This window comes from Danio rerio, chromosome 24, assembly GCF_049306965.1.
Source record: "Danio rerio strain Tuebingen ecotype United States chromosome 24, GRCz12tu, whole genome shotgun sequence".
Lineage (NCBI taxonomy): Eukaryota > Metazoa > Chordata > Actinopteri > Cypriniformes > Danionidae > Danio > Danio rerio.
The window spans coordinates 8,847,501-8,865,000 of NC_133199.1; the positions used below are offsets into that span (position 1 = coordinate 8,847,501).

The following is a 17,500-nucleotide window of genomic DNA, read 5'->3' on the forward strand; positions in this document are numbered from 1 at the left end:
ATTGCAGTGAACTGAAAATGAAAAATATTTACTGAGAGGTTAGTTTTCGTTGTTTTTGTTGTTGTTGTTAAATGTAAAATTATAATTAGCTTAATTACATTTCAAGTGATTCAGTTTCAAATGATTCATTTCATACAATTCATTTTAAATGATTGCATGTTTATCTTCTTTTCACTCGCTTTAAAAATAGCATTTTAAATTAATAAATACTTTACATACAGTTATTAGCCCTCCTGTATTTATTTATTTTTTTTCCTTTTCCAAATGATGAGTAACAGCGCAAGAACTTGTGGAGGAAATTCTATTTGCTTTATTTTGGCAAGAATGAAAAGCAGTTTTTATTAGTTTTTATTACCATTTTAAGGTCAATACTATTAGCCCCCTTAAGCAATATATTTTTTCATATTAATTTTTTTTTTAACCCTAACTTGCCTAGTTAATCAAATTAACCTAATTAAGCCTTTAAATTGCACTTTAAGTTGAATACTAGTATAGAAAAATATCTGGTAAAATATCATGTACTGCCATCATGACAATTAAAGACAAAAAAAAAAGATTATCATTATTAGAAATTATTAGAAATAAGATATTAAAACTATCATGTCCCCAAATGTGTTGAAAAAATTCTTTCTGTTAAATAGAAATTGGGGGAAAAACACAGGGACTAAAAATTCAGGAGAGTTAATAATTCTGCCTTCAACTGTACATAAACGCAATAAAAATAAAACCCAATCTGAAGTTTTGAATGGAAGCGTTTTTGCTCTTAATTAGAAAACTGAAAACACAAACTAATACTTTATACATAAAAGAAATGATTTCAAAATTACACTGTTAAATAATTTTTTGTAAATTACACAGTATTTAATTGTAATATTAACAGTACTTTACTGTAGGACAGTTATGCAGTATGGTACTGTATTTTAAAGTTGCATTGTGAAAACTACTGTATATTTTAGGGTAAAGATATAGGTTGTTTGCGATCACATGCTTCTGATGACGTATGAAATTCAGATGGAGGGCAGTAAAAAACTGAATGGGAGACATAGAGGAAAGTCTGTATTTTTGCGATTTGTGCCATATTTTAAAGGAGATATAAATAGAAAATAGCCACATATGTTGGACATGATCGTTATATTTTGAAGAGGGAAGAATTTTGTAATGAACTAAAATCCATTTGCCAGGCATTGAAGCGGAATATACTGTATAAGCTACTGTGTTACATGAAAAAAATACTATAGTAAATACTGTAGTATTTACAAGCATATTACTGATAATTGCAGTACTTGAAATAAACTGTCGTAGTAATTATATTGTTGCTGTGGTAGAACACAACTTTAGTAACAAACATATTATTCAACAGGCTTCAGTTTTCTACACTATAATTATACACCATCGCAATGCACCACAGTTTGCACTAACTTTACAGTATTTACTACAGTTTACCATAGTACAATTTTCAGTAGCATTAATTAACAAAGAGTTGTACACATTATACACTTTACTATGTGGTTCAAAAACATATAATAAATTAATATAGTAATTATTAGAAATAAAAACATATTATAAATTACTATTTATATTATACAAAACATATTATAAATTACATAGTAATTTATGCATTATAAATTACAATCTTTTTTTCATATGCGGATATCTTTTAAGCATCACAAAATAACAGATGAACGCATACAAAAGCGTAAACGCATTATTATGATTATTTTTTTAAGGGGGAAAGTATAATAACCGTCTGGTTTTGCTCGCAAGGGCCTTTCTTTTTTGTTCTGTCAATGTTCCGTCAACAAACCAACAATCCACCGCTGCTGCGCATCTTGATGTTAATGTTACGTTGTTAATTCCACCAAAATGCCAGTAAAGACTTGGATTATTGCAAAACAAGAAGGAGATTTCAGTACAGCGATTACATGGCAGGATGCGTTATTTATATTCTCGTGGATTTTGTATGAGCGTGGTGGTGTTTGTATTTGATTTTTATATAACACATTAACATACTGATACACATAGCTAGGCCTGTATATAATCTTTATATGTGATGTCAAACAAATTCATTCGCCAACTTATCGAGCACATTTTTACGCAGCGGATGCCCTTCCAGCCGCAACCCATCTCTGGGAAACATCCCCACACTCATTCATACACACACTCATACACTACAGACAATTTAGCCTACCCAATTCACCTGTACCGCATGTCTTTGGACTGTGGGGGAAACCGGAGCACCCGGAGGAAACCCACGCAAACGCAGGGAGAACATGCAAACTCCACACAGAAACGTCAAATGAGCCGAGCTGAGGTTCAAACCAGCGACCTTTTTGCTGTGAGGCGTCTGCACTACCTACTGCGCCACTGCGTCGCCCATCAAACAAATTATCACATTCAGAAAAATTATGTATATACTGATGAAAAATGGTTTATTAAATGCCACTTTTTCCTTCGTTTTTCAGACAGTTTCTTAAACTTTCCCCCTTTTTAGAGGCAAAAACTTTAGGAAGTCTATAAAAGCTTTTCGGAATTTCTTTTTTTTTTTTGGCCGATTTAAACAATTATAAACAACACAAAACATAAACCTCTTGAAGTTCTGACAGACAGAAGAACCACTTCTTGCCCTCCATCTGAATTTCACGCATCATCAATGACGTCATGTGAAAACAACCTGTACAATACTTTAAAAGCATACAGCAAGGTAAATGGTGCTGTAATTGATTTACTGGTGAACTGCTGCCAGTAAGATTCTACAAAACATTGTTAACAGTGTGTCAAATACTGTGTGTAAGATCTGGGGCGGACTGGCCATCTGGCAATTTTGGCAAATGCCAGAAGGGCCGGACCAATTTTTAAATGTGGGCCGGTCAGTTTTTTTTTCTTGTTTTTTTTTTTTAATATGCATTGTTTTTACGTTCAAGCAGCTTTTATCTCTTGCTAGATGTGATATTATGATGTTGATAAAATGTTTTTTATAAAAAAATAAAATAAAAATAAAAAAATAAAAATAAAATAATAATATTAATAATAATAAGAATAATAAGAATAATAATAAATGTTAAGCATGTGGCCAGTCGGCGATTTCGCCTGTTTTCAAGATTGGCCGACGCAATCCGAGGTCACTCGGACGTTATCAAAATCTGGCAAGAATGTCATATTATTTTACCATCTGTGCACCAAAAAAATACTGAATGTGCGTGTCCGTGGGTGGGGCTGTGTCGGTGTGGTAATGTGGGCTGATGTGGCTACAGTGCCAGGGCTGAATTTTTGTCCCAGTCCGCCCCTGTGTAAGATGACAGATGGATCTGGACAGTACTAAAGATTGATAGTGGAAAAATATACCACAGTTTCTATGGTAAAGGTGGTGGGGTTTGATTGCTGTGCTCTTTAACGTAGCATGATTCCACACACTAACAACCATTACAAGTGCACTACCTGTTTTTATTTCAGTTCAATCAACTACAGTGCTGTGGACATCCCAAGAGTGCAGTTTGCTGGGCTTTTCTTACCATGTAAAGGCTCTGGTTAATGTTAAGCTCCATGTCACAGTATCTGCCCTGGTGTTCCACGGGTTCTGTGTTTCCAGCACACTGCTGCTCCTGCAGACGGGACCAACACAACGTGCGGCCGCCCAGTTGAGTCTGGAGAGACACGTTCAGCGAGTACAGACCTTTGGGCAGCTTGTCTCTCACGGCCCTCAAACAGAAAACAAACACCTCTATGGGCTGCGGAGTATGACTCCATTCCACCTACACACAGACAAAGAAACAAAATTTTTTTAACTCCATAAAAATATCTGAAGAGAGACAACAGTTATAGACAAATAATTGTAAATGCACTAAAAATGTATGCTGAAGACACTACTCTCTCTCATATTATTGCCGAATGTATGACAGAGAATTTGTTAGCATGTGTTATCAGTTTTTTTTTTTAGAGATCAGATGCACAGACATTTTTTCAGAATTAAATTTATAAGGAGTGATGAGTTGGCTTTTCGTAAAATATCACCAAATAATATTTTTGCTGCTTGTTGAAACTAGTTATTTAAAATGAGCTGTAATAACACAATTCACAGTTTTACACAGTTTTATTGGAGACAACTTAGTTGTTTTATGCTCAATCCACTTAAATTTGGGAAGGTAAGTTAAACTATGTGTTGTGACAACATGAATGAATTGTGTGCAATGCTGCAATTTTTTACGGAGTAAAAACTGCTGGGTTCCACACAATTCCTTCATGTTGTCACAACACAAATCGATTAAGTTAAGCTTTTTTTTACAAATATAAGTGGATTGAACATTTCAATGTCCAAATAAAAACCTTATTTTAATTAAGTAGTTTAAACAAGCAACAAAAGTCATTTAAGTGCAGGCTGGTGGGATGGAAAACTAGAATGCGACTCAGTGGATACAGTTCAGAATTCACTGCAAGTATTCACTGCAACTTCGTCACTACTTTTTTAGTTATTAGCTTGTTTATCCACTGAAATAGAAGTTCAAATTGGGTCCACAATCATATAGGCTGGGCAACATGATAAATATTTCAGATCACAATAAAAGTCATCTCATATCCTGATAATGAACTATATCATGATAGACCTTTTCTTCAAATTAAATCAGTTATTGACCACATGGAATTAGGGAAGGGTACCGAAACTCATAAATCAGAAACATTATCTAATTTAACTTGCAACTCAAAAAAATGGTATTTTTAACTGCAGGGAGCACAATAAAACAAGTAAGATCCTGACTTCTGTCAGAAAAGTCAAACATGTTGATTTTTCTCCAGAAGAATGGTTAAAAATAGAGTCATTTCATTTTCCTTCAAACCATTGTACATTCTTTTACAGGAAAAAAATAATAATAATAAAATGAAAATTATATATATATATATATATATATATATATATATATATATATATATATATATATATATATATATATATATATATATATATATATACATACACACACACATATATATATATATATATATATATATATATATATATATATATATATATATATATATATATATATATATATATATATATATATATATATATATATATATAATTTGTTTTACAAAGTCATACAAAATTTTTTGTCATACAAAAAAAAACATTACAAAAAGTACCAATAACCGTACCAGAACCGTTGAAGTACCGAAACGATAAGTGGTATCAATAAAAGTAGTAATACCGTTAAAACCTTAACAGTACCCATCACTACATGAAAATCAGTATTTCTTGTTTTTGAACATTTTAAAGTATATGCTCAAAGATGCATTCATACATAAATGCAATTTTTGGTCACTTTATTTAGAACTTCAGGGCAAATTTTTGATTAAGAATGTTGACGTATAAAATAAATAATAACATAGAAATCAGTTTTCTAAAACTAGTAATTAATACATAAAATAAAACATGCAATGTAAACATACTTTTAATCTTGCAATTCTCTTAACATTCTGTTTCTGATTGCATGGTAGCATGTAAAATGAAAGTTATCCAGATGATTAAGTATTACACAATGTACAGTTGAAATCAGGATTATTAGCCAACCCTTTTGTTTATTTATTTATTTCTTATTATTTCCCAATTTATGTTTAACAGAGCAAGGATATTTTCACAGTATGTCTGATAATATTTTATCTTCTGTAGAAAGTCTTATTTGTTTTATTTTGGCTTGACAAAAAGCAGTCAATAATTTTTTTAAAACCATTTTAAGGACAAAAATATTAGCCCCTTTAAGCTGTATATTTTTTCGACTGTCTACAGAACAAACCATCATTATACAATAACTTAATTACCCTAACCTGTCTAGTTAACCTAATTAACCTAGTTAAGCCTTTAAATGTAACTAAGCTGTATAGAAGTGTCTTAAAAATATCTAGTTAAATATTATTTACTGTCATGACAAAGATAAAAAATCAGTTATTGGAAATGAGTTATTGAAACTATTATGTTTAGAAATGTGTTGAAAAAAAAAATCACTCTATTAAACAGAAATTGGGGAAAAAATAAGCAGGGGGGCTTGTAATTCTGACTTCAACTGTATATATGAAACCATAAAATAAATAGTGCATAATATGAAATGATAGACATTTTATTTCGTCCATACGATATCTACACATTTGAAAGCCTTAGGTACATATACATACTTAATGTGTAACATCTGTGGGCCATACAGCAGAACTGAACACTTGCATTATGTGTCCAGGTCCGGTATACATATACTACAGCAACAGCGGAAGTGGTATGTTATTTGACATTTGCCAGATTTCCAGGAAATAAAGGTGTGGAGAACACTGCATTTCCTACAGCGGTGGCGTAAGTGGCATAACACCATAACACTAGGCTAGATGACATCAAAGCAGCTCGCCAGATCCTTTACACTTCTCATCCCTCGTTTTCTGGCACGCAGGGCGGCTTTCGCTGAAACCTCACTGACAGATCGACAAAACACTCTGCAAACAGGAAACCCCCCCCCTTCCCTCATAAAACACACACACACACACACACACACACACACACACGCGCGCATACACGCACACATACACAAAAACTTTCTTTTTCTTTCTAAGTATAGCCTAATATTCCAAGATTAAGCTTTCTCCTTAATTATTTTCATTTTAATTAGTAAATCTTAATTAACAATGAACATTTACCCTTAAATTTTTTGGCGTGAGAATGAAGGAGGGTGGTGGTGGTGGGGGGGAGCTAGTGAATAAATATGACAATCTTTTCGAGTCCTGAAGGCAGGATTACCGATGCAGGCAGGCTTAGTTATTAAACACGTTCTAAATTAAATGCCTCCATGAATTTCGTACAGAAATATATTTTCATAGTTTTGCATGCCAAATGTGACATTTTAAATTTGAGATTCATCTGCCACTGTAATTTTGGAAATGTCATATAAACAAAGATTTTGTCATTTACCAATGAAATTACTATGCGTGGCAGGTCGGCCATTGCTTTTCTGGCTGTGCGGGTTGTTTCAAGTCAGCAAGCCATAAAATATCTTTATCTCTCTGAAACACAGCAATTTGAGAGATAATGGAACAGTGACTGGGGGGCACGGATGCCAGGCTGAGGAATTATACTACAATCTCACTCCGTTTACTGCCTCCTTCAAAGCTGATGTTCTGTCTGCAAACTGAAGCTGCTGCTGCTACTGTCGAGGCCTTCTTAGAAGAGTCATTACAACGCAAAACCCTGCCATAACCACAACACACACACACACACACACACACACACACACACACACCTCAGTAATGCGCTTTGCCCTCTGTCCTTTTCCTTTGGTTTTGGTTGAGTCAGAAACTTAGGTACAGCAGCTACCTGTTCACATTCACTTTCGTTCCTTGCTCAGTGAGTTCGTAACGTGTGCCTCCATGACTGACATCATTAACAGGATGCTCCACTTAATCACCTTATTTGATTCAGCTCTATTTACTGTATAATGTCATGGAACATTTAAAACATTCACCTTATTATTTTTTTATGCTTTAATATCAGTCAATTTGCATGTGCATATTCATCGTAACATTTTAAATTGGTTCAGATATGTTGAAAATCGAGAATTTGAACATAAAATCCTGTGCTTAAACTGCTAAACTGGTCATTTCTTGTTTTTCCCGTTTTGTTTAGTTTGTAGCCTGGATGTCTATATACAGTTACAATCAGAATTATTAGCCCCCCTAAATTATTAGTCCCTGTTTATTTCTTTACCCAATTTCTCCTTAACAGAGAGATTTTTTCAACACATCTCTAAACATTAAGCTGTTGTAACTGACAGTTCATTTTATCTTTGCCATGAAGACAGTAAATAATATTTTACTAGCTATTTTTCAAGACACTTACAGCTTAAAGTGACATTTAAAGGCTTAACTAGGTTAATTAGGTTAACTAGGCAGGATAGGGGAATTAGGCAAGTTATTGTATAACGATGGTTTGTTCTGTAGACTATCAAAAATATAACTTAAACAGGCTATTAATTTTGACCTTAAATTGTGTTTAATAAATTAAAAATGGCTTTTATTCTAGCCGAAATAAAACAAATAAGAAATTCTCCAGAAGAAAAAATATTATCAGACATACAGTGAAAATTTCCTTCCTCTGTTAAACATCATTTAGGAAATATTTTTATAAGAAAAAAACATTTCAAAGGTGGTTTAACAATTCTGATTGCAACTGTATATCTCAAAATGCCTCTTTAAAAATGCATTTGCTACTGTATGACTATATACTATATTATTATTATTATTATTAATAATAATAATATTATTATTATTATATTACTATAAATACAGGTTTTAACAAAACCTTAATTTGTCCATGTGCAACTCAAAAATAAACAAATATGAAGCATCACATGCTGAGCAAGTTCAAGAATGAAGAATAATTTAGAGTATTTTTATTTTCACCATCACTACTCATGAATGTTCTTTGAATTAAAGTTGCCATAGAAACATAAGATTTTGTCCTTTATTGGTGCCACAATTCAAGTTTATCCACATTGTCAAAAACGCACATTGGTTAAAACGTCCTTTTAGTGTTATAGTTCTTATTCATTGTGCTGTATAAAACTACAATTTAAAAGGGAATAGTAATTGTATTTTCGATAGGAAAGTGATGTTAGAGAGGTTATAGTTTTTTAAACTGTAAAATAATATTGAAGGAAGGATTGGCTCAAGAGCCATAGATTCCCCCTAGCAAAGTATCCGGTTTAAGGACTTTTTACACTAAGTACAGTTGCTTTGAACCGGGCCAAAGCACGCTTTTCCCCCCTCCTGGGTATGCTTACGTCATTGATGATGTGCTGTTCAGTAAATGATTTCGCTCAGCACAGTGGAGATTTCTTTAGTTATATCAGTTTAGTGGTTCTGGGATGCAGTGACAAGCAGTCAAATATTTCGCCGAACAGATCAGCCACTTTTGACGTTTATAAACAATCATAAAGTCCTCGTGCTGCAGGAATTATGAGGTTTGCTGAAGTTGCAGCTGTCGTGCAGTCAAGGGTTTGCGTCTGTAATAATCTACGACAGTTTGTGTTCATTGAACAGTAAGAATGATTAAAAAATCCATATGCAACGGTCCCGTTTAAGTCAAGACTGATCTTGAGTTTCAGCTTCGGTGCGCTTTGCACTAACACTATAAGCGTACCATGCCAAAGCCCAAGTGAACCGCGCTCTGGCACACTTTTTTCAACCAGGCCAGGGCTGGCCTGAGCTGATTCAGAGCACTAACACTTCTCAAACGATTCGGGAAAAGGGCCTGGACATGTTTCGATATAGCATATTATGTGTTGATTAGTTCACTTTAAGGGTGTAGCTGTAAGTTTGTGTGTGTACCTGGCAGTGGACGTCAGGTTCGATTCCTAGCAGCTCTATGTTTTCTGTCTCTTCAACAATTTCACCATATTTGTTGACGACTTCAGCCTGGTGTTGACGTAGAGAATTCAGCAAACGATTCTCCTCCCTGATGATGTGCATATATACATAGCATGTATGTCATTTTAAGAGTTCACACTTCGATACTGTTTGACAACTTTTTAGCAAATTAGCAGGTTTGGCATGCTGTCCCGAGAACCCTGAGCTCGGAGATAGTTGAGCCCAGGGCTCCCGCCAGGTCCATAGAGCATGTGAGGGGAGTACGAGATCAGGTGTTCTCGAGAGCTCCCCTCGGCAAGAGGAAAGGAGGAGAAGGGGTGGACGGGGGGTTTCTTCGGGAAAACGAAGATAAGGGAGTAGTTCTTAGCTAGGTTACTTATAGTGAGTTTGGATCGATCTGATTGGCTAACTAATGAGTGTAGATGAGTGGCCAGCTGCAGTCAATCATATCACATGCTCCTCTCGAAATTAGTTTGTGAAACTTCACTTATTGATAACCAAAAAAATAAAAATAAAAACTATTTATCATCATGACCATCATCATTATATCCTCTATTTTTTAATTCAGTGGTTCTCAACCGGCGGGGCGCGCTGTGCCTGTATGAACCCTGTATGAAATCAGTGTCACATTTTCAATCGTGAGATGATGATAAATTAAGTGATGGTCAATTGTAAGCTCTCTTGGTCGTGTGATGTACGTTGCTAAATTGTATTCAAATGTTATAAACATAAAAACACCACGTTTTGAATTTTAACTGCAGTATGTCAGTTTAGTTTATTTGTGTGTGCTGCCCTCATAGACTTTAGAAAACGGTGTTCATTTGTTTGATTTCTCCTTCAAGAAGCTGCACAAGCTTTAAAAATTAAAGGTCCTTGCACCCTCACGGTCCGAACAGTCAGTCGTATTTGTTTTTTTCATATTCGTCATTTGGTGGCCCACAATTGTCAAAAACACCCCTCAAAATATTTGCTAAGGACGCGAAAAAAGCAGAAAATCGAACTATCCAAATAAATTTTTATGATGGACAGATAAAGTCTGGATTAAGAAACTATTTGAAATCTGTCTAAAAAACCTGATATGTCACAGTATTTGCTAAGTAAATGAAGATGATCTTGATCCAGTATACACGTTTCATCTCACTAACAGTCACCCAGAGATGCTATGCAAGGACATGGAGAGAGGGTCATCTAACAAACCTCTGCACCAGTGTCCAACTAAGCACCCTGATTTCATTAGATGCACAATTATTAAAAACTTAAACACAGCCGAGCCTGCAGGCCTGACACTCAGAAACAGAGAGAGAGAGAGTGAGAGAGAAAGGGCTGCAGACTGAAGTGAACAGGATGAAATTGATGCTACTTTGCGTCCAATGACACGGACAGATTTCCTCGCCTTTGGCAACTTACCCAGAATGCACTGGTAGAGACAATACAATGTGGAGTATATTACATCTCCTCACAAATGTCAGCAAAATGTAAATGGCTTTGGAAACACAGATTAATGATTATTTCACATCAGATTGGATGTAGAGGAATTCACGCACCGCTGGAACACAGCATACAGTCTGTCCTGTAGAACAGCTTCTTCCTCATGTGTGTGCCCGAGCTGCAGAGGCAAAAAAAAGAAAAAAAACATATTCAAATATTACCAAAACATTCAGGGGATAAATACAATTAAACAAATTAATCAATACATTTTTAAACTTTTTTTTTAATTATTTCCTATATGTCAGTGCTTCTCAACCACGTTCCAGGAGGACCACCAACACTGCATGTTTTGGATGTTTTGTCACACCCATTATAGGTCTTTCAGTCTGATGAGCTAATGATCTGAATCAGGTGTGTTTGGTTCAGAAGAAATAGGCTGCGTCCGATATCACCTACTACTTAGTAGGTACCGCATTTGAATTTGAATTTACTACTCGGCCTTTAGAAAAGTATGTTCTCTACATTAGGAATGTCAGTAGTATGAATGACACTCTGACGTACATCATCCACCTTTTGTCACAATTCCATGACCTACCTGTGTCAGTTGCATCGCTTCAATTCTCTCATGGTGCATCATGTGATAGCATAGCGTCCATGAGATGTGCACTTCAGAATCTCGCCGGTAGTACTGGTTCATCCGGGTACGTCTTGCATACCGTTTTTCGAATTCAGACACTACTCGGCTCACAAACTGATTTGACAGTATTTACAACTTATTTAGCGAGATACTACTTGTTAGGTTAATTTGAAATTAAAAGGCTTAGCTAGGCTAATCAGATCAACTAGGCAAGTTAGGTTAACCCTTTAACTGCCTGCTCTACCAAATGGTTGATCATATTTTCACTGTTTTAAATGATGACTGTTATTGGTTTACACTACACAGCATTGTTGGTTTACAAAAAATCATACAAACATCCTGTTGCACTACACTTGATTTTGATTTTATTGTAAAAATAAATAAATAAATAAAAAACATGTTAAATGAGAATCTGAAATATTTTATGGCATGCTTATAAAAATGATGTAGTATTCAAAAATGTTTTATTTTAATTAAGTTTTCAAATAAATTGGTCTTATACTTTTGCTTTTTTTTCATAGTATATGTATTAATTTTCCGTACTTTTACCATAAACCTACATATCTACCATTTGGTATGGGCTGATATTTTAGAAATTATTCTTCCTAATATTATTATTATTATTATTATTATTATTATTATTATTATTATTATTATAACCTTTATTTTACCAGGAAAGACACATTGAGATTAAAAATCTTTTACAAGAGCTGCTGAGACTGCAGCTCGGCACAAGACTTTTGGCCAGCGGAGAAATTAAAATGGTCGTGCCGAACTGAGTCTGGTTCTCTAAAGGTTTTTTTTCTTCCACCTATTGGTGAAATTTTTTTTTCCCTCTCCGCTGTCGCCACTGGCTTGCATGGTTCACGATCTGAAAAGCTACTCATCAATGAATTTGCTCTTCAGTGTTTGGACTCTCAATAATGACTTCAAACTACACTGAACTGAGCTAAACTGAACTGAACTTAAACACTAAAAACTGAACAACCCTGATCCAGTTACTATGACCATTTATGTGAAGCTGCTTTGACAAAATCTACATTGTAAAAGCGCTATACAAATAAAGCTGAATTGAACTGAATTGAAGAGCGTCATGGCCAAAATTAGGCACTATACATGTCACCTGGGTCTAACAAACAACAAACAAAAAACAATTGACAGTTAACATGAATCACACATTGACAACCAAACTATTCAAAACATATACAAGCCTGTGTTTCAATTTCTTAATCATTTATACTCTTTTTAAAATAATTAAGTGAAATCAATTCTTTAAACTGCAACTTTTTTTGTAGATTATCCCATGCAACCAAAGCCTTTTTTTTCCCCATCTCAGTCCGCACTTTAGGAAAAGACAGTAAATAAATACCCTGTGACCGAAAGCCATAGATAAGGACAGGCTTTTCACAAATGTAATTCTGTAAATATGATTGGAGTAAACCCAGTATAGATTTGTATGCAAGTATATGCCAATACTTGAGCTTACAAAATGCATGTGTTAAAAATAAATGCACTGTGAGTGTTAACAAGCGACATTAGGGGTTAAGAAATGCAATCCAAATGTTTTTTTTTTTGTTTTTGTTTTTCTTGGTGAAGCAGTTAAAGGGTTATTTAGGTAATTCATTAGATAATAGGGGTTTATTCAGTAGCCAATCGAAAATAATAATTTTAAGAGGGCTAATAATATAGACCTTCAATTTTGTGTTTTATTTTTTTACTTATTTTATTCCAGGCAAATTAAAATAAATAAGAAAGTCACCTAAACAAGTATATTATAGAAAATTAAATGTGTTAGGGTGGCACGGTGGCTCAGTGGTTAGCAAAGTTGCCTCATAGCAAAAAAGGTCACTGGTTTGAGCCCCAGCTAGTTCAGTTGGCATTGCTTGGTGGAGTTTGCATGTTCTCCCTGTGTTTACGTAGGTTTCCTCCGGATGCTCAGGTATCCCCCACAGTCTAATAAGCTCTATTGGTGAATTGAATAAACTAAATTGGCTGAAGTGTATGTGTGTGAATGTGAGTGTATGGGTGTTTCACATATGCTGGATAAGTTGTTGGTTCATTCCGCTGTGGTTGACTCCTGATGAATAATGGGACTAAGCCGAAGGAAAATGAATGAATGCATAAAATGTGCTGCTGTTAAACATGACCAGAAAAATATTTTAAAAAGAAACAAAATTTCAAAAGGAGGCCTAATAATTTTTCCTTTATCTGTATATGCATGCATATGTGTGTGACATGTATTTAAATAAGAAAGCATACTATTTATACATGTTTTATCCTATAGAATTCTATAGAATCATCTGTATTAGCCTGCGACTGTGTGTTTCTGTGATAGTAGAATGTGATTGATGGGAAAAGACAGCAGAAGGTCTCAGTGGCAGCTCCTGTACCTCAGGAAATCTCATTTGACATACCTACAGTAATCTTTTCTTTTTCTGGACACACTTCAGTACCTTTGAATTTCCCCGTAAGAGCGACATTACTCTCTGTTTCCTCGCCCACACCTTTCTCTCTGTCTTCTCTCGCTCTGATCGCTCCTCCTGCCAAAAAAAAAAAGGAAAATCCATGTTCTTGTTTAGGACCAACAGGCAGCATTCTACTGCTGCAGGTGGAACTTGAATTCAGAACATCTAAACATGTGTGTTAATACAATCTAAAGTCAAACCCTGCAGACACACACACCCCAGGATTCAGTCAGCACATTTTGTGGAGTGTGGTTTTGTGCATGTTGTGTTTTGGAACAGTTGGAGGAGCAGAGTAAGGCTCTCATTTGCAGTAACACACAAACCAAGAGCGATTATTCAACTCATGCCATGACTCAAACATAATCATTACATCCCATCCGCTCCTTATGTGTTCATTTCTCACTTCAGCTTCACATTCTCTATTTAATGTGCAACGCTTTATTCGCATTTCAGTCATAATAGGTTTCCAAGACTGATTACAGCTTGAAAATGTTTGCTAATTCCGATCTCGTTTAATGAATTTCAGCATTTTGTGTTGTTGAGAATTCTAGACAAGCTTCATTCAAAAAAATATTGAAGGATCTAGAACATGACCTTTAGAATAGAATATCAAGAATGCAATTTCATGATGAAAATCAACAGCAATTGAGGGTTGCAACATGAGTAGACCTAAAAAAGGAGGTCATGTGATCCTGACATTCTTATAATCAGCAGTGCAAGATTTAGGGCTTTATTTTAACTAAATGGTCTAAAGCAGGGGTCTCAAATTCAATTTAGTCGGGGTGAGGCTGGGCCGCATCAGGTTTTCCACAAGAAATTAATTATATTATTAATTTGTTTATTTTATCTTATTTTGTGCAACAAAAAATAAATAAATTAATTAATTAATTAAAAGATTTGAGAAGATTGAGGATTTTTTTAAACACAAAATAAGACGAAAAAAATAAACAAATTAAAAATTAATAAGAAAATGAATGAAGTAATAATAATAATAGTAATAATAATAATATTAGTAATAATAATAATAATAATAATAATAATAATGATACTAAAAATGATAATAATATTAATGATAATAATACTACCTCTACTACTACTACTACTACTACTACTACTACTAATAATAATAATAATAATAATAATAATAATAATAATAAATTGATTTACTGTTATCCACCGTGCTGTTGTTACAGGGGAAAAAAAGCTGTTTGTTTGGACTACTTTTACATAATATAGAAATATATGTAATGTTTATTGTGTGAGGCGATGCAAATTACCCACAAATAATGATGCCACTCTATAATTGGTCCGGGTTACCGGGGACTCTTATTGCCGATGGACAGGTGTCGATGTGTGACTGCAGACTACATTAGGCTGCATTGAGTTCTTTACTTTTCTTTTATCCTGCCGCGTACGCATCACTTTGATTTCTTTTCTGCTCACTGCGCGCAAAACAATAACCACCAACCAATGAGAGTGATTCTAAATGCAAGAAAGATGATTGGTTGAAAATATTGTTCAGGACTAATAGTTAAACATGAGTTTTGCTTTAACTAGCACGCACACACAGTTCACACAGCATTCGCTTAACTCATTCTATCTCTCTCTTTCTTTCTCTCTCTCACACACACACACACACGCATATACACACACACACACACACACGCGCATATATTCACCGCAAGCAAGTTCAAGCAAAATAAATACTGGAAAGAAAAATACAAATAAAAAACTTTTTTAGAAGTGTTGTGAATGAAGTGTGCTGGGACAAATGTCCACGTGTGCCCAATGGAAACGAGGCAGCCAGCAGGCGTGGAAGAAAACATTCATAGTAACGCTGCTGTAACTTTCACTCACTGGGAAATCTTTCTCTGCCTGCGTCAATCCCAGCTGATGTTGCGCCCCCAAGAGCCATATACCCATCGTGATTAGTGGATTCGTTCAGCTCTACAAACAAAACTGTAAGGTGCTATACATATCAAACTCGCGGGTATTAAACTTTTAAATTAAGACGGGGGCCACAAACTATCATCCTGTGGGCTGCAATTGGCCCAAGCCTGTGAGTTTGAGACCCCTGGTCTAAAATGCATGGTGCTGGTGAACTTAAGGCAAGGGTGCTCAATCTTGTTAGTGGAAATTTACATTCTTGCAGTGTTCAGCTGCAAACACACTTGTCGTTAATAACTTTTTAAAAATATTTGTTTGAAAAGGGTATTTGAGATATGAAGGCATTTAAAAGGCATCTATTTTACCTCTTTTTCAAGATTTAAAATTAGTATTTCGCATCTCCAGAATGTGTCTGTAAAGTTTCAGCTCAAAACACCTATTAGATTATTTATTATACATTTCTGTATATTAAAAATTTGAGCTGTTAAGACATTGTTGCTGTTTTTGTTGCAAATGATTTGGTTCTCTCTGCCCACCGTTCCCATGTGCACATCTGAGCCATTGGGGTCACTCACTGTTGCTTTGATGTGTGTAGCTTTCATATAGATAAACAGCACGGTGACAGACAAGAATGAAGAAGATCCAGCTTGCTACATTAAGAACTGCAGGGACACCGGCCCTCCAGGACCGAGATTGGTGACCCCTGCGCTAGCGTGTGAGGTTAAAGTGTGCAAGCAGACCATCTACAAAATGAACTGGATTTCACCAAAGCTGCTGCACGTGAACAAAAGTGCCAATCTGATTCAAAACGAGCATGAGGCATTTCCTAAAAAAAATATGCTTTTACGGCTGGCGTTTGGCGCATTGGTGTGCACAATCATATTGACGCTCTTTATGTAGTCAACGGAAGTTAGTCAACGGAAGTTTAGCTGTCGACGAAAAATGCTAGCAAAAAGCGCCCCTTTAGCACGGGCCTGGTGCCTCATTGCTTTAGGTGTATGATAGGGCCCTTAGCACAGACAAATTTGATAAAAACAAAAATAAATAAATAAATAAATAAAATTAAAAAAATAATAATAAATAAATAAATAAATAAACTTTAGATTTATATCTTGCACAATTTTAAAAATCAGACAGTGACATGATGACTTCAGAGCATTGATCATTCGAGCCAGCTGAGACTTGTGGATTTGTAACTGACCTGTTCTACATTGGGTCTGCCAACTGGGATCATGTCTTTCTGCACATGCTCTTTAAGCTGCTCCATGTAACGAGGGATGTCTTCTGCTCTCCTCTCTAGCAGCTGAGCCTTGCGTTGATCCCTCCATCCATCCCGAGTCGGTGGTTTAACATCCTCAACATGCTCAGAACACACCATTCCTATCATAAACATGCGCTAAGGTTATTCTTCCAAAACAACTACATACATGACACAAACAAATCTGAGGCAATGATAGTGGTTTTAAGCCCTGCTCAGAGGTTTAGACACATTCCTCATCTGAACCAAATTACACAGAAGTACAATTTAATTAAACCACTGAGTTAATCAAACGGAGTAGTGCTAATGAAGCGCTAATGTAATTGTGCTTGCTTCAGAGAGTGCTACACAATAATAGTGAGTTGCCTAGCTAGGCAGCCTTTTAAGGTATCACTCTGCTGATGTGAAAGATGTTCAAATGTTAGATTCTTT

At 35.1% G+C, this 17,500-nt stretch overlaps 1 protein-coding gene across 19 annotated transcripts in view; it reads right to left on the reverse strand.

Annotated features, from left to right (window-relative positions):
* Positions 1 to 17,500, reverse strand: part of ofcc1 (orofacial cleft 1 candidate 1) — a 202,461-nt gene that overhangs the window by 137,671 nt on the left and 47,290 nt on the right. For 17 of the 19 annotated variants that reach the window (XR_012399703.1, XR_012399704.1, XR_012399698.1 and 14 more), the window contains 5 exons: positions 17,012 to 17,190; positions 13,912 to 13,998; positions 10,938 to 10,999; positions 9,355 to 9,481; positions 3,510 to 3,749 (listed from right to left, as the gene is read on the reverse strand). Coding sequence is in view for 11 of the 19 variants with exons in the window: in XM_073941434.1 (XP_073797535.1) it covers positions 3,510 to 3,749; positions 9,355 to 9,481; positions 10,938 to 10,999; positions 13,912 to 13,998; positions 17,012 to 17,190 (695 nt within the window). In the remaining 8 variants the exon portion in view is untranslated. The remainder of the gene's footprint in view (positions 1 to 3,509; positions 3,750 to 9,354; positions 9,482 to 10,937; positions 11,000 to 13,911; positions 13,999 to 17,011; positions 17,191 to 17,500) is intronic. The other 2 variants (XM_073941441.1, XM_073941439.1) reach the window with 1 other exon arrangement.